Raw genomic sequence first — 26,469 nt, forward strand, 5'->3', positions numbered from 1 at the left:
GGACTGCATGAGTAGACCTTGTTTTGCACCAGAGATCTGGAAGCCACCCTAACCTGAACCAGGTGGACAAATGGTTCATGTGCCACTATGCAGAGTTCACTGAGACTGCAGAGCAGAACTAGGTCTACCAGGAGTTAATAATATTCAATAATAGGATATAGGAGAGACTGTGAAGATACAGCTGATGATATTGTTTGGTTATGTGTTTCATAGAAATAGCCAGCAGCACGATGGTTTAGTGGTGACCACTGCTGCCTCAGGACAATTTAGGTTCATGCTTAACACCCCTGTAAAAGATATTCTCAAGACATTCAGTTCTTGGTTAAATAAACTTCCCTCCTCCTTGGATCTTGGTTGAGGAGGGGAGAAATTTACAAACTGCATTTTCTGGTAGTTCCCCTGTGAAAGCAATCCTTTGCAGTGCTGAGATATATACACGTCCCATAAAAGCAGAATATAAATTTGTGTTAAATGATTGATTTAAATGAAGCAGTCAAGTACTCTGGGTACATGTCATATATGCAGATTAAGCAGATAAAATAAGCCCCAAATATTTTTGTCTTAAGGAGACACAATTTTGAGAACAACAGAAAACAAGCTATTTTTTCATACGTACTTCTCGGTTCACTCATGGTAACCGACTCGATGAAGTTTTGTGGGGTCATGTACAGCTGTCCTTCATACTCCACTGAGCTGAACAAGCGGAAACGATGTTCATGGGAAGACATGTACACATCTCCATCCTCAAAGTCAAATGGACGTGCCTGCAGAGAAAACCCATAATAAAGAAAAGAAAAACAACAAAACAAAGTATATGCATTCCACTTATACTGTTAAATAACTATCCTAATTCTCATATTAAGTGATTAAAATCAGGGATAAGCAATTAATGTTCCACTTGTGTCACAGTGGACATAATGTGAATGCGACCTGTGACAGATTTCTGTGCACACAAAGCAATTTCTATAATGAGGAAACTCATCTATTCTTGACATCAACTCTCTCCATTTAGCTCCCTGTGGTTATAAATAGAGCGAGCGCCGCTGGCACAGTGCAGTAATGGGAAAATGGGCACACATGCACAAAAATACTTTGTCACTACTTTCTACTTGATTAGCATCTGTCTCTCACTCTCTCTCTCGCTCTCTGCAAGCAGCCAGTGCTTCAACTTGATTAGCTGCAGAGTAGGAGAGCTTCTACACCAACCGACTATACTGCGTGAAACTGTATAATTAACAGAGAGGCTTCCATATTTAAACCTGTTTAGCTGCAGGCCCCAGCACACAGTGGTTTCTGTTCCGCTCAGCTAACATGCTAATGAGCATACAGATTCATTCATAAAGCTTTGATGATGCCTGCACCAAGGGGGGCTTTTGAAAGCGTGAATTGGAGATCAGTGCTTGGCTTCATGGGAATGCACCCCACTCAAAAGTAAGAGCATAGGCACCCATGGCTTTAACTCTCACTAATGAATGAAGTTTAGAAAGTTTTGCAAAGGCAGCTAAGTTCACATGCCATGCTGCACAACATGAAAAAGAAATGTAAGAAAAACCAATTAAATTGCAGAGATTAGAAAGTAGATTCAGTGTGGCTCGCTGCTTTGTGTCTTGACTACAACTAAAACTTTCTGTTGTCTTTTCACAACTGCTCAGCAGATGCTCCAGGTGTTTTCCCCTCGGGCAACGTTGTGTGTTCCCTTCGCAGCTGCAGCTCTGTAACCCTTCTGCTCAGTTTCACGCTTAAAACTGTCACTGTATTTTATCCAAAAATCCCAGTATCAATTCTGCTTATAGGTGTGATTCTTCATCAGTTGACTTATTGATCCATAAACATTTTTTTGAACGAAAAAAGTGGCTTTTGCAGGTCAACAACTATTTTGTTCTCTCTGAGTCTAAACACAGTGAAGCAACAATACAAATGAAAGCATAGGACTGTTTGCACATGTGGAAAAGCACCACTACCATTATTATTTTAATGTCACTATTCTGCACCATTCTGTCATTTACAGTACCATTTAGGGTACATAAACCCTTTTATATATAAGGTGTATTACCACTCCAGGTTGCTGGGCTCCCTCCCATGTGTGGTTAACTATTAGTGTGTGCTGCTCTGCTTTGGTGCCTGAACCTGTTCTTTGTCGTCCAATTGCCATCTGTGATTGGTCCAGCCCAGTCTCCAGCTACAACCACAACACGGCTGATTATGGCAACTGTTTCACAAGTCAAAGCTTGTAATTTGTAGCAGCTGTGATTTCAAGTGAGCAGCCTGACCTGTGCCTCTTTCTGGTTTGTTCTTAAATTTCAGGTTACTTCTTGTCTTTTACCTTTGTAAAAGATAGACTGTATCTCAACAGGCTTTGTGTACCCTTGGATGGTTATTAGAGCTGGGCGATATGAGATTTTTTCATATCACGATATGTTTTTTTCATTTCAGGCGATAACGATATCTATCACGATATAAGCCAAATAACTATATTTGTAAGATTTAAATGTGCCGTTGCTCACAAGTAAAATGTGAAATAATCAGCAGCTTGTTTTTATTTAAATATTTATTTCCCATAATAAGTTCAACAGGGTAGATGTACTTAAGGAACATGAGACTTTTTCAGATAAATAAAGGCAAATATTGCAAACTACACAAAAGGCAGCCGCTAAAGCGTTTAAGTTTCAAAATAGAACAAACGAAACAGACTAAATTGTCAATTCCACTTAGAAACAAAATATTAATTCTAAAAATAAATCTTAGTTTGTTTTACAGAAGAACAGACAAAACTGACTAACTTTTGTCAATATCAAATAAACTGAGAACTAAAAGGAAATTCTCAATCTCTCCTTGTTGTATAGCTGAGCTTTTCAAACAGTTTTAACAGTTACTTTAGTCTGACAAAAGCCGAATGACGAATTAGCGCTTCCAGTCAGAGACTGAGGCTACGTCCACACGTACACGGGTATTTTTGAAAACGGAGATTTTCCGTTTTCGTTTTAAAAAAATAATCCCGTCCACACATAAAGGCAGAAATGAAGAAAAACGCTGCTAGGAACATGCCAAAGCAGCAGGTGGAGCTAGATTCCTAACCGTGCAGAAATGTTGGCCAATCAGAAGTCTAGAAGCCTCAGTGGGAAAAAGTAAACAAAGCTGGGGCATAGAAGCAGAACAGAGTCGTGTGTGTGGACGGACAGTAACTGTGTGTATATGTAAGCATTTAAACACTGCAGAGAGTAGAATTAACAGTAACAGTATTGTAGAAATTCATTTCACCGAAACAATAACGTGGCGCGCAGTGTGACGCATGCACCAGTTTATTGTATTTCCAGACTTGCTTTCGGCACAATTTACAGTGCATGCTACTCTGTTTTTTGTCAGACTTGAAATAGCCGAAATACCTTCACACTACGGAACTTCTATGGCTCTTCCGTTCGACAATCTCTCCGGCGTTGGAACCATCATCTGTTTTCTCTTCGGTCACGCTCGGTTGATTTTTCTAGTCGGCACACTCATTTCCTCCATTACGCGCTGGCTCCATTACCCGCTGGCTGCTTCCCAAACAAACACACATGCGGCTTGGCACTTGTGCTGTACGTAACAAGTCACGCGACGTGACGCTGCGGCTGTGATTGGTTCGGCTCTGCGCTACTTAGTTTGGATTGGCTGACCTTTTTTTTTAATTTTTATTTTTTATTTTTTATTTTAAGAGGACAAGAGCGGCGAGGTCTATCGCGATAGCTTAATTTCTCTATCGAGTAAAAGTTATATCGCGATACATATCGTTATCGTTCTATCGCCCAGCTCTAATGGTTATGTACTTGCTTGTAATTTTGGGGTCTATATTTGTTTGTTTTTCTCCATCTGAGACACCTTCAAGGCACTTACAGCCAGGCAGGAAACAGTGTAACACATTACACTGGTAGGAGCTTCTTTTGTCAGATACAATGTAATAGGTGTGCAGCTTCCTTTTCTAGTTTATATTTTTGATAGGACGGTTTTAATTTCTTTCTTATGACCTAGAAAACTCAGGCTTAGCATTTAAACTTTTGCTAGAAGTCATTTTTTATATTAATTGGTTATTTTAAATAGACATTGGTTTTGTAAAGGGGTAATCCACCAGTTTTACACGTATTAACTTTGTCTGCAGGTATACTTCTTCATATGTTAAAAAATACTATCTCAAACATTCTTTGATAAACCCTCTGTGCCACCAGTGAACTCACCCTTACACTTCTGAACCCTTTAAGAGCCAAATGATCGTGTGAACATATATCCCATACCCATTCAGCACAAGTCTCAACTGCCCCATATTTTTCTCTGCCTCTGTGGCTTTCTTTTACCAGAATAGCTGCAGTGAGGTTCAGTCACTACAGATGAGTCATCCAACTTTTTGAGGCAAATTATTCAGATTCCATTTCCTTCCCCAGTAAAGTAAAATTTATGTCTGCATCTTCTAAAATGCCCCCCTTCCCCACCCCACACCCACACCCCCAACTCTCAAAACACTAAAAAAACTGCGTTTTCGTCTGAAAACGCTCCACATCCACACTAGCGTTTTCAGCTGTTTTCACAGAGTTGTGCGTCCACATTGAAACGGCCGAAAACACTTACGTTCCAGTACTGAGCGTGTGTGAAGCGCAAGAAGATTCGGCCTGCCTCATTTCTGTCAGCCGTTTATTTACTTTGAATCGTTGAAACGTGGCGGCAAAAGGTTGAGGAAAAGCAACGAGTTTTTTAAATGGACTCACAATGAGGTGACATTGTTGCTGCGAGTAACACAAAAGTGCAAAGTTGCAAAAGCGAGTAAGAATTAAATAATTTGAAGAAAAGCTATCTGGAGCATGTACAAACTGATATTAATCTTTAATAGGGCTGTCAAAATTGAGAGCAAACAAAACAACTGCTGTATAATGCCCTCCGCTATCATTGTTTAATTGGTCACATGATGCATCACATGACTAAAATGTGTCACCCTTCTAGAAAGTCTCCGTTTTCCCTGTCCACACTGCGACGCAAATGCATCGTCTTCAAATGTATTCGTTTTCGAGAGCGTTTTCAAATTGCTGCGTTTTTCCTTGGGGAAAACGCCATCTCAGGCTACGTCCACACGTACCCGGGTATTTTTGAACACGCAGATTTTTCTATGCGTTTGCACCTTTCGTCCACACGTAAACTGCGTTTTCGGTCACTGAAAACGAAGATTTCTAAAAATGCCTGCCAGGGTGGATATTTTCGAAAACTCAGTTTTTGCATTTACTGTGGACGAGAAAAACTGAGAAAACGCAGCGTCAAAGGTGTGCGCCTTTTTGATGTCACACTGTGCGCCACGTTATTGTTTCGGTGCAATGAATTTCTACAATACTGTTACTGTTAATTGTACTGTCTGCAGTGTTTAAATTCTTACACATACACACACAGTTACTGTTCTTCCACACATACGACTTGGTTCTGCTTCTACGCCCCAGCTTTGTTTACTATTTCCTACCGAGGCTTCTAGACTTCTGATTGGCCAACATTTCTACACGGTTAGGAATATATCGCCACCTGTTGCTTTGGCATGTTCCTAGCAGCGTTTTCCTTCATTTCTGCGTTTATGTGTGGACGGGATTATTTTTTAACGGAAAATCTCCGTTTTCAAAAATACCCGTGTACGTGTGGACGTAGCCTCAGTGTCAAAACGGAGAGAAAATGATGCGTTTTCAAACGAAAACGCATTGGTGTGGACGTAGCCTAAAGAAGCAACATTGCTGGCTGAGAAGACATAATTTTACATTTGCAATCTGGATAGATATGCAAATGGTGCCACTGAGCTACTGTCCACTTCAATGAGCTACTAAATGCAGTTTGTATCTATAGCCAATTATGTGCAAAAGTCTTAAGCCACCCTCCATTTCTTTATATTTTGCTTCCAAGGAGCCAGGCTTTCCTTTATCTTTTTCAAAAGTTGTGAGCAGTTCTTCTCCAGATTTTCTGAAGGTCTTTCAATGCCTTTCTTTGCTTTTTCACTCTGCTTTTAAATTAATTTTCAGTCCAGGCCTTCTACCTGACCATTTTCAATTTTTTTTTTTGTTGCATTAGAAGAGCACCTAACTTAAGGGATGAACCAGTATCGTGTTTGCACACAACAGACAACTTAGCAAAGAACCAATTTGTAGGAAAATTAAATAGTTGCAATGATTCATTGAAACATGCTAACATGGAAGCGTGGGATATAAGGCAAAAACAGAGTTTGTACATTCTCATAAGCTGGAAAGGCAATACTATCTTAGGCAAGCTTTCTGAGGGACATTTGAAAGCTTTTTTGGATATTGGTGGCTCCACTACATTAATAATATTCAGGTCTGGACTCTGGGGAGGCCAATCCATGACTGATAGTGTTTTACTGTGTGTTTTTCTATCAAGGTATGCTTCACTGGATTCACAGTGCATTTGTGATCATTGTCATGATGAATAAATGAAGCCATTGCCATTCAAATGCTTTCCAGATGATTTTAATACCTCACCCTTTTCTCCTTGTTTCTCTTCCTTAAGAATGGCTTCTTGACAGCCACCCTTCCATTAAGACCTTTTCTAATGGGGCTTTGGCAAGCAGTAGACAGATTATCGAGATACTAGATGCATCTCTCAGGTCTTGCGTCGGGTCTTTGGAAATGTTTTAATGTATGATTTTTTAATAAATATCAGATATTGTTCAACTTTTGTTGATAGTTTTTTTAGGCCTGCCATTTTAGGCCTGCTAAGGATGCACTGCATAAATAGTGAGATATGCTTAGTTTTCTGCTAACAGGTCTTTGAGAATCACCTTTTGGTGTAAAAGTATAATTTTATGCCTGTTATACTTTGTTATCGTTGGTGCTTTTTAATATTTTCAATTAAAGGAATTGCAACAAGCTATGTGTTTTTACTGCAGGTTCCTAGTGACAATAAGACTAAAAATACAATTTAAAATGGGTCTATGCTAATTTGCCTGTTATGTGTGGACACAACACTAGTACACCCCTTGATTTAGGTCCTCTTTTTATGCTTGAAATAATTATATCCTAATTCTGAAAATGATCAAGTAGAAGGCCTGGACTGAAAATGAGTGAAAAAGTAGCCAATGTCCAAAGAAAAACTTTGAAAGACCTTCAGAAAGCCTTAGAAAGTATTTTTTCATGCTCAGTATTGCTTTTTGACTAGGGCTGCTCAATTAATCGAATTTTAATCACAATTACGATCTGGGCTTTCAACGATCATTAAAAATGACTGAGCCGATTATTAGCCCCTCCCTCGTGCTTTACTCTCGCGCTGCTCCGTGTGGCAAATCGAGCGCACCTCTCTGCATTTTGAACACGCATCACAACAATTAAGAGGACCCGAGGGAAGCTCGGAAAGCTAAGCAGAAGTTATTTGGAGAGGAGAGTGACTGCCGTTGGTTGAAAAGAGAGGTAAAAAAAAAACTTCAGTGGTGTGGAAACATTATGGGTTCGCGGAGTCAGACGTGGATCAAGTAGACATAGTGTGTAAACTTTGCTACGGTGTCATAGCTGCACCACAGAGCAACACTGCAAAGTTCACTAAGCATAGATGTTTACATTTTTCATTTATTTTTTATATTGCAAACATTTGCACTGTTATCAGTATTTGCACACTATTTTACATTATTTTTTAAAGTCATTATTCAATACATTGTTATTGTTAACCCTTAAAATCCCCGTAGAACCGGAACCGCGTAAGCTAGCGCAATAATTTGTTTTGCATATGAAACCGGAGGAGTTGTACTTACATCTTATGCCATCAGCTTGTCCTCGGTCACGGTTTCCTTCCACATAAAGCTTTGCAAAAATTGCATAAAAAGCGCTTGCAGGAACAAAAACATAATATTCCAGAAACACGCTTTGCCGATCCGATCAGCTGTTCGTAACACTTCCCACAATGAAAAAGATGTCAACGCAAACTATCGCATGTCCGCCATTTCCTGTCCGAAACCGGAAGTGACGTCATTTTGGCGGAAAATGTAGTTTTTTACTTGTAGGCCTTAAAAGCCTATACTGGTGTTTTTATAAGTCATGTTTGACTCTATACTTTTCTGAATAGTTGCTGGGATGCTTAGAACTCGAATTGCACTGCTGGAAATAGTTTGTTTTGATGCACATGCTGTTTTCTTTGCAAATTTGCATCATAGGATTGTTTTTTGTTTTTCCTGCAGTATATAAAAATTGCTGTATCTCCAAAATAAAACTATGAAGACACTCAAAATAAATTTCCTGTGGTGGGAAACTATTTTTTGCAACTTTTTTGTATTTAAAGTTTTGAGGGATAAGCCTCTTAAATTTCCCCAAGTAGAAATATATGTAAAAAAAAAACAAAAACGATTTTCAATTTTTTTGTTGTTTATTGCACTTTTTTGAAATTAATGTAATTACTATGGACTTAATGCATACATATTACTAAAATATGGGCTATAACAGTTGCATTGATGTATAGCAACTTGAAATGCTCCCAAAAATGGCACTACAGCATGTAAAAAATAATAATATAAGCTCTGGCGGACTTGTTTCTATGGTAGGTCTTAAAGGGTTAAATAAATATCGTCAAATAATCGAGATCTCAATTTCAGTGAAAATAATCGTGATTATCATTTTTGCCATAATCGAGCAGCCCTATTTTTGACTTCTGAAGCATGGCTAAAAGTCTTGATCATTAACTATGCAACAATTGCTAAACAAATGTAGATGATTTTGCCTGGCTAAAAATGGACTTTAAACAAAACTGTTCAACAAATCTTAAGGCAGGGAGTCTCTGTTATCTTACTTAACAGACATCCAAGGATATCATTTCAGCCCATTTGGAAAAAAATTTTTTTATGTTCAGATAAACGAAATCCTGATTAGAAAAAATTCTCAAAACATTACTCTTATTAAAATCACCACCACAAAGTGTCATTTGAAGCATTGCATTCAATCCACACTGTAGTGTGCATGTATGGCTGTGTAATGGTGTATCTGTGCTGTTCTACCCTCACATTATAAAATTTGAGAAAAAGGAGAAACAAACGCCTTTAGTTGAAACACTAGCAGAATATTAGCTATTTTATGGGGTGGCTGTAGCTCAGGTGGCAGAGCAGCCATTAATCAGAAGGTCGGTGGTTTGATCCCCGGCTGCCTCCTGGCTGCATGCCAAATATATTAGTATAGTACTAACCCCATGTTTGCCTACTGGTGGTGGTCAGAGGGCCCGGTGGAGCCAGTGTCCGGCAGCCTCGCCTCTGTCAGTGCACCCCAGGGCAGCTGTGGCTACAATGTAGCTTGCCATCGCCAGTGTGTGAATGTGTGTGTGAATGGGTGGATGACTGAATGTAGCGCTTTGGGGTCCTTAGGGACTAGAAAAGCGCTATACAAATGCAGGCCATTTTACCATTTATTAGCATAATGAAAAAGCTAATGAAAAATACAACACAACATATTTCTTTCATTATACTGTGGATATGCTGGATATTGTTTCCAAATAGACACATAGACACACTATCACATTTGCTGAAGTTTGCATTTCTGCAATGTGTAGTTACATTTCTGGGAAGGTGCATATACATTATGGTTTATAGATTTAGATTAGATTTAATGTAGTACTGTAATGAAGGAGGCAGAGGTTTGTTAACATTGTCTCACTAGCAAGAAAATCCTAGGTTCAAACCCAGCCTATGGGCCTTTCTGTGTGGAGTTTGCAAGTCTAAAGTCATGCTTAGGATTAACTGGTTATTATAAACTGACCACCTGAATGCGGCTGTCTGGCTCTCTGTGTTCGCCCTGCAAAAACAGCCTATCCAAGGTGTACCCCACCTCTCAATATATGACAACTGGGATATGCTCCAGCCCCCCCACGTACCTGAACTGGTCAATCAAAAGAAAATGGATAAATGAGTGGATGGAAGGACTGTAATTAAGCATGGCAAGGAAATCCATTTAAAACAACTACATGTTTTAATAATGTGTTGATATCTTGGCCAGCTTATATACAACAAATTGTATATTGCCTTATCTATATTGTGGGTCATCCTAGCATAACTGATGCTTTAAGTATACATGAGTCACTTCAAGTTGTACTTCCTACACCTTTGTTTCAGATAGAAATTACTGATATCATATGGCTCATAGTTATTAATACTAATATCACAAATGAGTTATTATAGTGCTTTACATTTGAGTGAATCAACAATTATACTCAATACTATAATATATATATTTTTTGTAATGTGCTATGATTTACAGAGATAACTTTAACTTTTAGAACTTTGAATTATAGTATGGTGGGGTTTTTAAAATTGTTTTATTGTATCAAACCTTTAATGTATGACTTTATTATTTTCATGGAAATCTCTGAGAACTTCTGTCTGCCTGACCTGCACAAAGCTGTCTGATTGACATCTCGAGCCTGCTGTCATTTCAGCACCAGCTCGAGCGGAGAGCGCCCTTCACATCGCCCAACAGCCAAGCAGTGAGCAAACTGTTTCCACTGAGCGTCCTAGGAATGAGTGACACACTTTATCCACCCCAGAAAAAAAATTCTATAAAAAACAAGCTCACCATGGCTACAGAAAGAGAAGTGGGCCTGTCTGACTGGGCCTGTGTGTCTAATCTTAGCGGAAGGAAACGAGGAAATACCCAGCGCTCTTTGCCTTCTCTCCCTCTTCTCTCGACTATGTCCTTCCACAGTCTTGAGCACTGAGCCCCGTGTGTCAGCAGTTACACATTTTCGACCAACAATCAACCACCTCGTTGTGTGTCGCGGCAGCTTCGGTTTTGTCGTTATCTGCAGCAGCTCAGTTTGTGCCACCTACCTTCTCTTTGGCTTCAACAGTCGGGATGGACGGGAGCAAACCGTTGATGCTGTGCCTCCTTATCCTCTTCCTGCCTCCGCCGCTTATTAAACCGTTGTAGAAGTAAAGTACGGCGCCACCCGTTGCAACGCAAACCCCGGCTGCCAGACACCTCCAGGTCCTTCTTCTATTGGCCGTCTGCCCACCGACCAGCTCGTTTCTTGTCGCCGACCAGAGGTTGAGCTTGCCGGCCAGTGCTGCCACTCTGCGGAAAGCAGCCATTGCTGCCGTGGTATTAGCTTCTGCTTGGCTGCTGTGATTGTAACTTTGAGGGCAGCTCAAAAGTATCGCGTTTCCCTGATTTCATCGCGAGATTTACGGCCTTTCTGTTCTTGGCATGACAGAGAACAAAGTCCCGCACAGCGCGGAGGATTTGATGCTTCGCTGAGTGATTAATTTTAACCAAGGTCAATTATAAACACAGAGAGATAAACTATTATGAAGCTAAACTCAAGCTTATCCAGTTCGCATAAAAGAGGCCATATTAACAGCCTACACCAAAATCAAAAATACTGAATATTAAATTAAAATGCATGTGAAATATAGTGAAATATATATAGACAGCTCTATTTTCTAAACGGATTAGTGCGTCTGAAAAGTGGCATTGAATAAAGTAGAACATATATGCGTTTTCTCATTTAGAAGTTAGGCCTGCAATAACCTAATAGAAGTATATAACGACTACTCTGAAGTATTTTAAAAATGTGCAAAGACAGTTGTACTACTTCATAAGGTACTGGCAGCTGGCAGACTAACTGTGACACACATGGAAAGAATAAGAAAACGACTCAGTAAAACATATTCCACGGTATCATCTTAAGTATCTTGTCAGGTGAGCATGGGCACATCTTGAAATAAATTAAAGAGATTGTATTTTTTTTTTTTTGGGGGGGGGGGGGGGGGTGTCTCTAAATGAGTAATGATATTATTGATATCGATATTTGTCACTTTGCCTTTGTCATTCACGAAGGGTCAATGTAGTGTCGAATTTCCAGTTGTAAGTGATGGATCAAAGGAGCCAAAAGAGCAGATATCAAACAAATATCAAAGATGAACTCTTCATTTAAGTCCTCACATGTAGGGCTAATGTTAACCTGATGGGGCTTTTCTGATGACTTTGATGCTAAAACAATAAAGGGAAGAAGTCTAATAGATGGCCTGTCACCTGTTCACACATGAAGCTCAGTGGATCACTTGGCCCATAAGCTGAAAACAGATCAAACAATGTCTAAAACCTCTTGATAGAAATCAACCATTTAAAAGACTGAGTATTGATATTAAACGCTTCAATTATTGCTTTGATTTCTATTTTCTTCACAACCCAAACATCATTAATGTAGCATGGTGACTAATCCTAATTAAGTTTCCTGGTTTACTGGTTACATTTTTTTTATGAAACTGCAATTTGAAAAGCTGTAAAATGTCTCCAAATCTTTACTTTGACACAAAAAATTCAATATTTTGCTGGATCACAACAATAGAGGTATTCATAGGGGTTCAGGTAGATACAAAGTACCATATCTGCATGCAGGTCACTTATTTTTAATCTATCTATACACGAAAGATTGCAGAAATATGATTTTCTTTTTTTTTCTCCTGCATTTTCTGACTGACCTATGAAGATTAAAATATGATGAAATTAAAGTCTGCACTTTCATGGGGCCCTCTGAATCGTGTCCTGGGTTCGCTAGACCCTAGTTTGGAGACCACTTGCATTAATAACCTCTAGGCTACTTATTCAGTTATTCCATTATCCAGGCATTCGATTAGGTTGTGATTTCTTTGTGTGTGTATTGTGTGTGTGTGTGTGGGTGAGGGGTTAGAGGTGGGGGTATAACCCTAGGGACCTCCTCATCATCATCGTCACCCTCCTCCTCCATGACAGCTATGTTCCTATATGCTTGGCTTCCCTCCATGTCCCACTTGCAGCGTTGTAAAAGAAAACCTACACTGGAGCGAATCATGTGGTCCTGGGAACTGATCACTTGCGCCTTGTGTGAACAGTTCCCAGGACGATGTGGCGTAGTAGTTGACGTCTTCACTGAGGCCAAATCGATATCCAATACTAGACCAGATCGGCCTGAGGCGATTACGATTGATCCTGTCGCCCTTTAAAAAAAAAGTTCTTTTTGTGCTGGTCATAAATACTAATGAACCGAGGGAAAGAGGGAGAAGGACACGCGCCACACACATAGATGCCCTCTAACTTGTCTGTCACACACACGTGTGCAAAGGCAGTGCAGAAAACTGGCGTCATAAGAAACATTTTGTACTTAATAAGTATGTCAGGTCCTGCAGCGTGACAAGTAGACCCGTGTTATTGGTGTGGGTATATGACTTTTTGTCATGCTGCAAGACCTGACATGAGTACAAAATGACCCGAGTATGGCACAGCAACACCTCTGGACCTTCAACTCATTTATCAACGGGACTCCCAGGGGAAGGGGAGGCAGTGTGAGCGCGTGCGTTTGTGTGCACGACCATGTGTCTGTATTGCTGCCCCAATCAATGCCATGATCTGGAACACAAGACCATGCTTCGTGCCCTTGGTTTAAATAAAATCACAGTCTGTATTAGAGGATAAATAGTGTTGAGCAATTCAGAGCTAAATAAATGACGCCGCACCATAAAAATTAAGAAAGGACTGTTTCGCCGGTGTTTCGAAAAAGCGTCTTTTTGGAATCCACAGGCTTTTATTACCAAACCGCCATGATCACGGTCAACTTCAGTATAGTAGACTGATATTTTACATTAATCTGATATACTCAGTATAACGTTTCCCACTGGAGCGTGTTCATTGTTATGATCACTAAAATATTTGTTTCCACAACAAACTCCGTTTTTGTCTCTCAAAATAGCACTTATTTTACCCCCCCCCCCCCCAAGCCCTTCAGTGTCAAGTGTCGGGGTATTTTCTAAGCGTGTGGTTCAAACAGGTATATTCCCGTTCCCGTCTTCTGGTTGTTATTGCCTGATCCCCTTACAAGATCCCTGCGCTTTGAAGCCTCTGTTTCTTTGATTCGTCTCGTAAGACCACAATTAAGGGTATATATGAGCTCCAGTGTTGTTCAAAGCATCGTGGAAAGATCAATGAAAGGATTGACAGTCAAGTGATGTCGTTTGCACAGGTGTGTGTGGGTGCATGTGTACGGCTGTGTGTGTCTGTGTGTGCGGGTGCTGTAAATGTGCGGCTGGGTTACATAAAACAGGAGCAATAAATCAACATTCGAGTGCGAAAATTACGCAAATGGGGGCTTTCCTCGCCCCTCTTTCTCTCTGCACCTGAGCCATTTCGAAATGGGGGCACTGAGATGTAAAGCATTTAAGATAATGGCAACATCACTTTCATGCCTATTTGACATGCACACGCTGTTTCTTTCTCTCCACAACTATTTCACACCCAAGTTGCAGAGACGCGCGCTCCGCAGCAACTCTTATAAACACCTGTACAGTTTAATCTGTTTAATCTGCTGCTAAAGTGTCCACGAGAAAAATGACATTTTGTCCGTTTGTGAGTTAGGGAAACATTCATGTGGCTTGAGGGGAAGTAAGGGAAAATACGCCTGTCATGCTAATTTTTATTAGTGGTTATTAATTTTCCTCTCACGTGCCCCTGCGCTAAGACTGAACATCAAAGGTGAGACGGGAGAATAGCGAGAACAAAAATTAGCCATAAAGAGAGGGGATCGGGCCATATTTGCATAAAAGGCAACCTGGGGTTAATAGGAGGCAGTGCGCTATAAATGTGGAGTGGTTTTCACTGGTTTCACTGCGCTACACACTGCTGCTGGGGGAGGTATCACTTGAGAGAAGAAATAAAAGGCTGAAGTGAATTTAGCGAGAGAGAGCAAGAGAGCAAGAGAGGGGGGTGAGAACGAGAGGGAGAGAGAGAGGAAAACCCTGGTGCGCACAGGAGCAAAGGGGGAGTATCCCGAGTTGAGAGGAGAGAATAGAAGAGAGGAAAGAAGGATAAATAGCAGAAGAGAGGAGACGGGGGACACACGCTGCAGCAAGCGGGGATGCGTACTCATCCAACATCAAGATAACGCAGGAGTTTAATCTCAATTAGATGCCAGTCTGATCACAGGGATTTTCTCTGCACGCACGGTCAACTTTTTCCCTTTCTTCGCCTTTCGGCTTGACCTTCGCTCACTTGCTCATATAGAGGCTCTCTACTCATCACTTGGAACTCGACTTGGAGCTCCTACGCTGCAAACAGGATCTGGTGTGTCATCTGTGATGGGGGCAGCGGCCGAGGTTGGGAGCTTCGCCAACGGATTTTTGGACAGCTTTGGTGCCGTTCCGGCTCCCGTTGGCTCTCAGTTTATTCTCACCCCTGCCGGGGCGGTGGACTACAATTCGGCGACCGGATTGATAATGGGGGGACATGGACAACAGCAAGAGCACCTAATGTCTGCGGAGAGGCTGTCCCGGAGCCTGGCGGACCTCAGCCATCTGAAGGGGATTCTGAGGCGGAGGCAGCTGTACTGCAGGACCGGGTTCCACCTGGAGATTCATCCTGACGGCACCGTGCAGGGCACCAGGAAAGACCACAGCAGATTCGGTACAGAGCCTGTGAATTCTGGCAGCACAAGTAGTAGTAAGAGCATAGAAAAGCTATTTTGAATTTTCAGACTGATTGACACACTGTCAGGTATCATTGTGGTGGAGACGCTGACAGACTCACATACAAACAGAATCTAAACAGGGGAGGAAATAGTGATAATCAGCATACAGCAGCGAAAAGCTTACTGGATTGTATACCAAATAATATATAAAATAGAGGTGGCCATGAGTTATAACAGAGGACTTATAACTCATACGGGGAAATAGCTGCATCACTCCTACAGTCACAGCCGTCGTGACTTGAAATACCCATGCCAATACAGGCTGCTTTAATCAAACGCTAATCATGAATGCAGCCGCTATTTCCAGGTGGAACAACATTTGAGATATTATATATTTGCACTTTTTTTTTTTTTTTACCACGTTTCCTCTTTCAGATTAGATTGGACGCTTTTACAAACTTATCTCCAGCTATCAAGATAAAAAGCTGCAGGTTGCGGCACATCAAAAGTAGATTATTTATCGCTGCAAGGTTGTAGCGCCTCTGGTACTTGATTCATTTCATTTGAGATTTGGTTGTAACCTCATACCAGAAACCACTCTAACCTAACTTGTCAGAGGCATTTGATGGACATACTCTACGAATTTGTATGGAGAACAGACACAATTTAGTAAACTGAAACGTTGTCAGCAAGACTAGTGCTCTATTATACCAAATATGAATTGCTATTTAATATTTCCATGTTGCCAGATATGCTAATGATTGCTTAATTGATTAATGATTGTTTAATTAATGTAATGTAATGTGTGTTTGCAGGTATACTGGAATTCATCAGTTTAGCTGTGGGACTCGTCAGCATCAAAGGGGTGGACAGTGGCCTTTACCTTGCCATGAACAGCAAGGGAGAATTGTACGGCTCTGTAAGTATACACCTTTGAACAGATACATATTGGCACACACATATTTCTGTTTTTCAAGAATGATGTCCACAGCCAGTAGGTGGCACATTTTGCACCCTAAAACTCATCCGTTGTTGTCCTCTCTTTCTGCAGGAGAAGCTGTCAGCAGAATGTGTTTTCAGAGAGCAATTTGAAGAAAACTGGTACAACACCTACTCCTCTAACATCTATCGGCATGGAGAGAAAGGTTCATTTTATTTTGTTGCTTTGAACAAAGATGGGACGTCCCGTGATGGAACAAGATCAAGGAGGCATCAGAGGTTCACTCACTTCCTACCAAGACCTGTAGATCCAGAAAGAGTTCCAGAGCTGTACAGAGACATACTGGGTCAGAGCTGAGGCAGAATGAATTAGCTGGTGAAAAGCAAGGTTAAAAGCAGAAGTGCACCCGAGGTCATCCCCTTAAGGGAGATGGATGATCTTGTTTATGTGGAAAAAATAGGATCGTAAAAGTGCACCAAATCAACACTCCCCACTGCTGGCATGGAGGAAGGAAAGAAAACCCGACTGGCTGGGGAATGTGACTGAACAGCATCAGGGATCTTCTGTGGAACCTGTGAAGAGCCCCATGACAGAGACTACTGGGGCTCCACATATTTTCACCTTATCAGCCTATGCAAAAGCCCTGGTGGCCAAACGGATGATCTTTAAATTTTTATTAAGTTTCACTAATGAAATCCAACTATCTGCTTGCCCAGACTGCATGTTCAAAAGGACAAAGCTGTGAACTTGATAGCTGAGATTAACCACTGGCTGCTAGTAACCTTTTACTGCTGTGTCTTGTCAATTTTGATGTTTTGAGTCGACCTTTTATTCCAACATTACTGTGGCTGCTAAGTAAACAAATAATTTACATGCAAAATCCACTATAAAGTGTGGCTGGTTTACATTAAAAAAAGTTCATGCACTGGAAGGCAGCCACATTTGTTCTGTAAAACGGGTCTTAGAGCTGGGATAATCACATGTACTGAAATGACTGTTGTGATGGCATGGGTGAAGTACCCTTTGAAATCAATCCAGACTATGATTTTTCTGCAAAATGCATGAGGAGGAAGAGAAGAATAACAGTGTCCTGTGTGTGGGATGGTGTGTTTTGTAATGGAGCTCTTATGGAAGCCAGTGAAGGAATTCCGACTGCTGTCAAACAATGGATGGGACTGACAAAGACACCTTTACAGACATTTTGAAATCTTTATTCTTATTTATGAGTTTTCCTTTCCAAGGACATACAGTATATTTATTTCATATATTTATTTATTTTGAGACTATATTTTTACAGCTATGAGATAAAATAAAATAAAAACATCCAGAATATGCACGAGATTTTTCTTATTTATTTTATCATCATAGTATAAACTGTTGTTTTGTGGTCATTGAAGGAGGTCTTTTCATAGTTTTTGAGACTTTGTGTTCTGCATATTGACGCTATGACTTCTTAAACTGCAATATCGATCATATCAGTCTTTCCAATCTTTCCAGTGCTTTGTCTGTTTGAGCCAATGTGGTTAACTTAATCTGCATGTTGGCAATGATATTAAAAACGTTGACTTCTTTATGACTAGTACAACATTTATCTGGAGAACTTGTCTGGAACAACCAATCACTAACCTTAAAAATAGACATCCATAAGAAATAGATGCACTTTAAGTCTTTTGCAATGTTAAACTGTGGTGGTGTAGCATTTTTGTGTGAAAAAAGTTTATATAAGACTTCTGCATAGCACACGTGTGTGATTCCTCCCTCTCAGCTCTTCTAGAAGCCTCCTTTTTTGTCAGTCCCTGTCTACTGGGAGGCAGGGGCAATATCCAGAAAACAGGAAGAAAGAAGATACGAGGAAGTAAAAGTTGAAAGCTACCCTATTCTGTGATTCAATCACACACACAGAAAAATTCCCATATTTCAACTTTAATATTTGTTACTCTCCAAAAAAAAGCAAGACAACTGAAATGACATCATTTGGGCATTTTTCCATTCTTAATAATCACATCAAGAGCTGCACATAGTACTGATTTATACACTGATATTAATTTAAGTTATTTATACAGTTAAAATAGTCATTTAAAAAACTGGTACATTGTTTTTGACAAGTAATATTGCTAGATTTCCCCTTCAATATACTATACATCATGCTATACATGTTACATGGCACAGATAACCTGATAGCTGGATTATCAGCCCTCTCTTAGTTAACAACGTCCACAAAATTTGTTTTAAAAAAAAAAAAAGCCTGAATTGGAAAAAAAATATTTAGCATCTTTTTTGTAGTTAAATGGATCACAATTTGAAGTACGGAAGACAGCGAGATGGGGCAATGAGTTACTGTGATCTCCAACTAGACACGTGATTGACAGGGCTAATGCTATGGCTCTTTCATTCACATATCCTGTGTGAGTCATCCCTCATTCTTAACACACCTGAAACTGATTTGGTCAAATTTCACAATGGCAAAAGTTAAAGAGAGATTGCAGTCCATTGTTTGACTTTCAGCCAGCTTTAATCATCATTAGAGTCTTCACTGCCTTAATCATTTATCAATCACAGTGTTCAGTTATCTGTATTACTAAAAAGGTAAAGCTAACATGACAAAGACGAGTACGATGAAGGAGAAAGTAAATCTCCAAAAGTTGATTCTGTTCATCTGGACGTAGCGTTTTGTGGGAGAAACGTTTTGTCACTCATCCAAGTGACTTCTTCAGTCTCAGCTGACTGCAGGTTTCCCAAATCTTATAAACAGTACATTTGCATAATGACTGAAACCAGCCCACTGAAGGAACAATGGGCTGGGGACCTCCCAAACCTGCAGTCAGCTGAGACTGAAGAAGTCATTTGGATGAGTGACGAAACGTTTCTCCCACAAAACGCTACGTCCAGATGAACAGAATCAACTTTTGGAGATTTACTTTCCTGGATGATTGAGAATGCATCAAGACGAGAAAGCATGATGTTTGTTTAGTAGTGTTTAAAGCATTTTGCACAGAATATTTCCCAGGTTTCATTCAACACGGTGTGTTGAGTTCAGTATCGATATTGACCAAACACTATAATTCAAAGGATTATTTACTAGCTGCTCACTTCAAAGTCCAGTTAGCAGCTGTTCAAAAATTATGATCTTAAAGTTCCCCTTTTTTACTATAAAAGGCCCAGTCTTATGAAATCATCAGTTCTTAATCACAGAAAGTTGATTGCATTTGACTTGATGGAACTCAGGGATATATATCTAGATATAAATATATATATTTATATCTGGGACTCTCCACCATTTGACCTTAGAACTGAAGAAGCTTCTCGGATGAGAGGTGAAACGTCTTCAAGCAACTTAAAGAAGTCCAGACGCTTTTCTTTGCAAGCTCCTTTGACAACTCGGGGAGGCTTTATATGTGAAAAGGGAATGACCATTGCTGAACTCTTTCATCATCACCATCCCAACTTTGTGAATAGTACTCATAGTCACTGATCAGTGGTCATGATAATTTGCATATTAACGATCATGAAACTGAGCTTGCAACTTGGTGCTAGTTTCAGTCATTGTGCAACTGCAGTGTTTATAAGGTTGGGGAAACCTGCAGTTGGCTGAGAGTGAAGAAGTCACTTGGATGAGTGATGAAATGTTTCTACAACTGCAAAACTTTGCAGCAGATATGCAAATAACAGATAACTAGAAGTCTGGGGCAAGACTTCCCGTTCCTTGTTTACTATAAGATGACAGTGAGTGCTTTTGAGATTGCACGTCAGTGAATGTGTTCTTCATTTACTGTTTTTTCCCAAAGCCTCCTCTACTGAAGCTTGTATTACCAAAATCTGGCTCCTTTTGTACAGATTCTATATATTATTGTGTGGTTATATAAACATTATGTAAAGGCTTAAACCTCTGTGGAGGCAAAAACAAAGTTCCCAGTGAGAACAACTTAACTTCGCTCCTTCTTCAAACATCTCATGGAGCTACCAATAATTAGCAACTTAACTAGCTATAATAACATTTTACAGATATGCTACTTAAAGTGCACTGCAAGCTTTTGTGGGTATAGCAAAATGAATTAAAGGCAAAGGTGCTTAGGATAGTCCACAAAATAATCCAAATCTATCTTTGGATAAAAGCTGTGCATGAAGATCAAAAGCTTGTAAATGGCCCTTGAGGTAAGCATGTTTTATTACTCTGTGCATCTGTTTGTTAAAGTTTAATAATTCAAACAAAATTTAATTAAGGCTCTTAAAGGAGAGTGAAACTGGAGTAGGCTAGTTAGCATAACCAAGAAACATGTCAATCTTTAGAATTACTTTAGCACACCTTAAGTACTCTTCACACGGGACTAGAATTACCTGAGGCCCACGTGTGATTAAGGGATTTGCCCCCCACGTAATGTTTGGTAACCTTTAATCTACTTTGTGCAGGCTAAGTGCTTGAACAGGCTCTATAGTTATCGGAGTCCTGAATAACCCCCTGTTGTGACATCCACAGGACCCCTGTGTACTGGGGTCAAGGCTAAAATGGCCTAACAAAGCCTAACTCTGTACAGCACTGATGGAAGACTACCTGTACCCTGAAACATCTGGCTGGTGTGAAACTGGGAAGAGAGCAGCTCCTTCTTATTTGCCTGATATTCTTTTATGTGTCCAGCTGCATTTCACATCAAGGAGATACTGTCATGCATAGGATGGTGCCAGCATACTGGCTCATCAGCTTGGCAACATGTTTCAGATAAGATTACATAGTGCTTTCGTTCATATCTGCCCAGTTGTACAGGCTGGAGCACGGTTACATTGTGTCTAGTTAGGACACGGTTCAGTGTGTGTATAATCCTCTGATAGGGGTGTACAGTGTAGGCTAAGAGGAAAAGAACATCACACAAACGGTACCTGAGTACCAGCATATGGATACTGACTGAAACTTCATGTCAGACACAGCAAGAGAGAAACATCTTAAAAACTAGGAAAAAGAGAGAGGCATGTATGACTTAAAAGTTTTCAAGAAACAGGTGGGTTTCGGAGAAGATAAAATAGAGAGGAAAAAAACTATATGGGTTCTTAGTGCTTTGCTGGTCTGTCGGGTTACAATCTTCCTTTGAAGTGTGTGTGTGTGTTTGCAGGGAGGGAGAGGCATGTTTATGTGACTCAAAGTGACTGCACAGATTCATGTCAGCACAACTTCTGTGTGTGTGCGTGTGTGTGCGTGTGATCTGTGAATCTGTGTGAAGGTGAGCCAGGGGTTCTCCTGACTAGAGGGCTGTCTGACTGATGTGTGAAGGCCTGTGTGTGTGTGTGTGTGTGTGTGTGTGTGTGTGTGTGTGTGTGTGTGTGTGTGTGTGTGTGTGTGTGTGTGTGTGTGCATTGCCATGCCTCAATCCTGTTTCTTCTTTCTCCGTCTATCCTCTGTGGGGTTTTCCACTGACTGGTTAGATCTCCACTGCTGGATCCATGCAGGAATCATCATAGAAAACAAGGGGAAAAAATGTGGTAAAATTCTTTAAATCTCGTCAAACCTCCCACTAATGTTTCTCGCCTTTCTCTTCCAAGTAGTGGAAAAAAAGCTCCTCTGAGGCATTTGTCTTACTCTGTTACACATACTGTTGTTTCTCCTGGAAGGCTAAACGTTTTATATCTCCACTAAAATAACAAGAAAATTCGATATTATCTGCTTCAGGAGTATAGTACCTTATTTTGACACAAAATTTTGAACTTGTGGGCAGAACGCTGAAAGTAAATTAAATTTAACCTTCTTCAAACGCTGCTTCTTTAGCAAAGTACTTTTAAGCCAATGTGCCTCTAGATGTACTGTTCTGACAAACTATAAGCTCTAAGCGTAACAGTGATAACGTATTCCCTTAAAAATAAAGTGTGTGTGCTGGTACGTATGTGCAACAAGCAGAATCCACACAGGTGTTCTTCCTGCAGACGTCAACACACACACACACTCCTAAGGTGTGCGTACTCAAGCTTTCATCAGGTCTCTGTGTGTGAGATTAATGGTTCTGTGGGTGTGACTCAGCTGCGATGAATTCACAGAAGAAAAAGTGTTCATCCCAAATTCTTAGACATATTAGACAGCTATGAACTCATCCACCTTATGATAGATACGTCTTAATAAACTTAATTAAGTGCTGTTCAAACTAGAAAGAAACAACTGAGTAGTTGAGCTTTAGCCTGCCTTAATGATGGACCTTTTGGGGATCTTTTTTTAGCTTAATGAGAACATTTTCAGTTTCTCTCATTTTAATGATCTCAAGGTACTAAGTTTGAAAAAATATATATAGTTTGATTAAAGATGCATTGATGAGTACCAATAGATCGAATGGTTGGATATCATGATGGAACATTTGGCAGCTAAATAAATATCAGTGGAAAGTAAAACTGCAGAAAAGGGAGAGTGAATCCTGGAATGGTGTTCTTTGGATGGTCAGCAACGCAACTCAAAATAAATAAAAATGTTGTGGCTGTTGCCAGTTGTGATGTGTGTTATATGTTGTTGTAAGGTTGTTGGTGGTATCTCGTAGGTGTAGATGTTTATCTAGCTTTAAGCCTCAGTCAGACAGACCTAGACACTCATTCGGCAGAGTCATTTTGCAACCACTGGTAATGAAGAGAAAATGAATACTCAGCAATCTGTTACGAGTGAAGGTTGCTGGCAGTCGTTGTGAAATCGATTGCTAAAGCCCCCAGTCAAACAGGCATAGACTGGTCAGTGAGCCTTTGGCACAACCTAAGGAGAAGTGTGTGTGCCGTGTTCAATTGGGAAGTTGTTTGTAGAGTTTACCAGCAACCGCTAGCATTGGTCTCAAAGAGGTATATGTTGCTGGACCAAAAACCTCCTTGTGATTACTTTGGTTGCCAAAGTAATCCTGTAGTTTGACTTGTTTATAGACTAATTGCCGAGTGGTAGTCAAACTGTCAAAAGTGTGACGCAAATCTGAAATGTTCTGATTTGCATTCACCTTCAAAATAAATGTTTTACCCTTTGAAATATGCTGATTGCAGTGGCAAGGCACCACCTTTACTTTGAAGGGGAATGTTCACAATTGCCATTGTTTGTCACTTTTATTCCAACTTCTCTACATCTCAGAGAGTGTTTGTAGACCAGCTGATGTTTTTCATGCAAACTACAGGCTGCTTGCAACCAAAGCAATGACAAGGAGATCTTAGTGCAGTCTCCTCTTCACCCAGCATCAGCTGGCAACCTTCAGGAACCAACAGCCAACTGGTTGGGAAATACTGATTTTTGACTTGCAACTGGAGGATCTAGTGGTATTCTGTGTGACTGAGGCCTTACTGTGCACCAAATGGAAGTCCCAGATAAAGAGAACTAAAACCAGGGGGTAGCCACACAGCTTTAAAGCCGTTTGCGTATGTCTCTGCCATTGGCCATGTTGTTTTTAACAAAATCTTTCTATTCTGTCTTTCCAAAAAATAAAGCTTTAAAAAATAATTTCTAAATTTTCCTTTAATTCTTTTAATATTTTTTCCACCAAGGACAAGTTCAAATGGCTTTTTTTGGTCAATAGATGTTAATCTAATACATATTATATAGATTACTTAATGCATTAAAACTACTCACAAATTTACAAGCAAAAGCATTGACAATAACAGAAACTAAAGCGTAAAGGACATGAAAAAACTAGAAAAAAATAAGCGATAAATTATCTCAGAAGACACAACAATACTGAGGTAAACCACATCACAGGAAAAAGTAAACCAAGTGTACTTGAAATGCAACTCCACACCCTCCTGCTGTTTTTGCTGGGTCTGTTTCAATGAAAGAGTGTTACCTGACATATTGCAGATGAAAGATTCACACCGGTGCGCACATTTTCAACCCTGTTATCATCAACAGTTCTTAAGCAGTCGTTGAACATGTTGTTAAGCAGAAGGTAGAGTCCATGTAAAATACCCATCTAACCACTGACTTCAGCTCATATCCACACACCTAAAAACCACAAATTATACAAGACATGGGTAGGACACGAGATTGGGGAAAAAAACGAAAGGTGAAGTTTTGTAAGATCAAAACATTCTACGGATTTTATTTTAAAAATCAACTTTTTTTTTTGCACAATCACAATGTTTTCTTAGTTTATAGAGGCTGCTGACAGTTAGCAGCTGGCAGTAGTTTAATTACCTTACCTTTTAAGTCATGCAAACATATCAACAGGGCATAATTGGCAGTGCAAGAGTTCATAAAATCAGTGGTTTTTCCTCTAACTGCAATTTCTGCCTTCTTTTTAATTAATTTAGATGACTGAATGATGCTTGTGGTGTCATTTAATGCATGTTTTTGCACAAACAGAGGTATAAAGTGGATGACAAACTCAGTCCAACCTGCAGGTGTGACTAAAAAAACAACAGGAGCAGAGGTATTTGAAAGCTGTACAGGAAATGCACATTGTGGGAAAGAAGTCAAGCAAAATAACCCATTAAGCTAGCCAGGTTGGATGTTTTCTTTTGGACCATAAGATAATTTAAGTTCATTTCCTGCATTTAGTCGTACTCGTACCTCAAACTGACTGAAGAATAAAAGCACCTCAGCCACTCTAGCTTTTTCTTTGTTTTCCTTTTTTGTACTGCTATTAAATTATTTGAAATAAAGAACAGCGAACTCAAGTGTAGAGTAAAAGAAGACTCAAGCTAGAATTACCCTCCTCCTTGTGTGTAGATGCATATAAAAGTCAATTATAGGTTGCAGAAGATCGCAGGGAAGATAGTGCGCAGGCATGCACTACATGAGCTAGTACACTGGCTGATTCTTTCTGTAGTAGACACAAAGTGTATATCATATTTTCTGTCTTAGAAAAAAGCACACAAAAACATGCCATGTGTCTACGTGCAGTATGTAAATCTGTATCCAGCTAGCTAGTTTTGTGAATCTATACAGCAATGGTTTGAGCTAAATGCTCTGCTGACACGGTAATATTAATATACTTATGTTCAGAGAGTTAAATAATTTACATATCTTTACCATCTTGTCTTAGTCTGTTAGTACTCTATTAGCTGTGGCTGATGGGAAAGTTTCAAAGCTGTTTGGCCAAAATCCAAAATATTGGAGAAACTAAAATTGTCCCTTTTATTTTTACTAGATTGAAAACATCATTGAGGTCACTAACGTTGATCACAGTTCATCCTTAGGCAAAAAAAAATGTCCACCTTTACATCCATCTGTCCATTGTCTTCACTTCTTATTCGTTTTAGTGTCATGGGGGTGGTGGAGCCTGTCCCTGCTGTAACAGTGCAAACCTGGACACTTTGGGCAAGTCACAAGTCTATTGTGGGGTGAAATATGAAGGCAAGAAAATTGGTAAGTAGAATACTTAAATAAATAAATCCAATTTTTATGCTGATGATAGATGAGGTTAGGGTGAAGGAAAGTTAAAAACAGTAAGGCTGAGACTGTGCAAGAGAGTGGTGCAAATTGCACTACATCATAAATCTAAGAAACATCTGCAGGAATGTGTAATGCACAATTCAAATTCCTGTCTGGACCAAAATGGTGAAAATTAGTGTGTAGTGCAAAGTGGTCAGTGTTCCAGTAACTGCCCCTTAGGTGATACTTGTACAATTTTCTTTTGATCACAGAAATACATTTTCAATCAGCTTCATTTTCAATACTACCACAAGTCTCAAATCATTTTACTCATCAAGTTAAGAACCTGTACTTGTGGATTACAGATGGGTTTCGGATGCCAGGTTGCTGTTTATAGTGGGTTTTATAACCTTTAGTTCCCCTCATTGTGAAGCTTAAGAAAAAAAAATAAACTTCTAGATCAAATAAATTGGATTGTTTTCCCTTTTTAACTTATGTTACATTTTATAGATGGGAAGTGATACCGTAACTTGAGAAACAATGAAAATGTGGGGGGGGGAAGTAATGAAGGAAAAGAAGGGATTAAAGATAAGACAGTAGACACTTAATCCCCTGTGGTTCTCCACCCTTGTGATGTAAAATTATTTATGAGGCTTACTGTGAACATGTTTGCTCAATGTTATGGATTCGTGGACAAATTCACTCTTAAATTCTTAATAGGAGGGGAACTATCCATTAGCATACGACACAAAGGGGACTACAGGGAGAAAGAGTGCAATGAGGAAGAGAAAACAGAAAAATCAAATTTGCATTTAAG

At 39.9% G+C, this 26,469-nt stretch overlaps 2 protein-coding genes across 11 annotated transcripts in view; one reads left to right on the forward strand and one right to left on the reverse strand.

Annotated features, from left to right (window-relative positions):
• micu3a (mitochondrial calcium uptake family, member 3a) overlaps positions 1 to 11,118 on the reverse strand; it is a gene marked incomplete at its 3' end in the record, with an annotated part of 43,517 nt that extends 32,399 nt beyond the window's left edge. For 9 of the 10 annotated variants that reach the window (XM_082536427.1, XM_082536423.1, XM_082536425.1 and 6 more), the window contains exons 1-2: positions 10,802 to 11,118; positions 617 to 764 (exon numbers count right to left, since the gene is read on the reverse strand). In XM_082536427.1, the coding sequence (XP_082392553.1) occupies positions 617 to 764; positions 10,802 to 11,062 (409 nt within the window). In that variant the 5' untranslated portion in view covers positions 11,063 to 11,118. Of the gene's footprint in view, positions 1 to 616; positions 765 to 7,750; positions 7,893 to 10,801 lie in introns of those variants that run through there. The other variant, XM_082536420.1, reaches the window with a different exon arrangement.
• Positions 11,119 to 14,705: 3,587 nt separating this feature from the next.
• fgf20a (fibroblast growth factor 20a) lies at positions 14,706 to 17,641 on the forward strand. Its single transcript, XM_082536468.1, has 3 exons — positions 14,706 to 15,404; positions 16,224 to 16,327; positions 16,460 to 17,641. Exons 1-3 carry the CDS (start codon positions 15,080 to 15,082, stop codon positions 16,703 to 16,705), a joined length of 675 nt encoding a protein of 224 aa, XP_082392594.1. The 5' UTR covers positions 14,706 to 15,079; the 3' UTR covers positions 16,706 to 17,641.
• Positions 17,642 to 26,469: the final 8,828 nt, after the last annotated feature.

This window comes from Aulonocara stuartgranti (assembly GCF_965226115.1).
Source record: "Aulonocara stuartgranti genome assembly, chromosome: 6".
NCBI lineage: Eukaryota > Metazoa > Chordata > Actinopteri > Cichliformes > Cichlidae > Aulonocara > Aulonocara stuartgranti.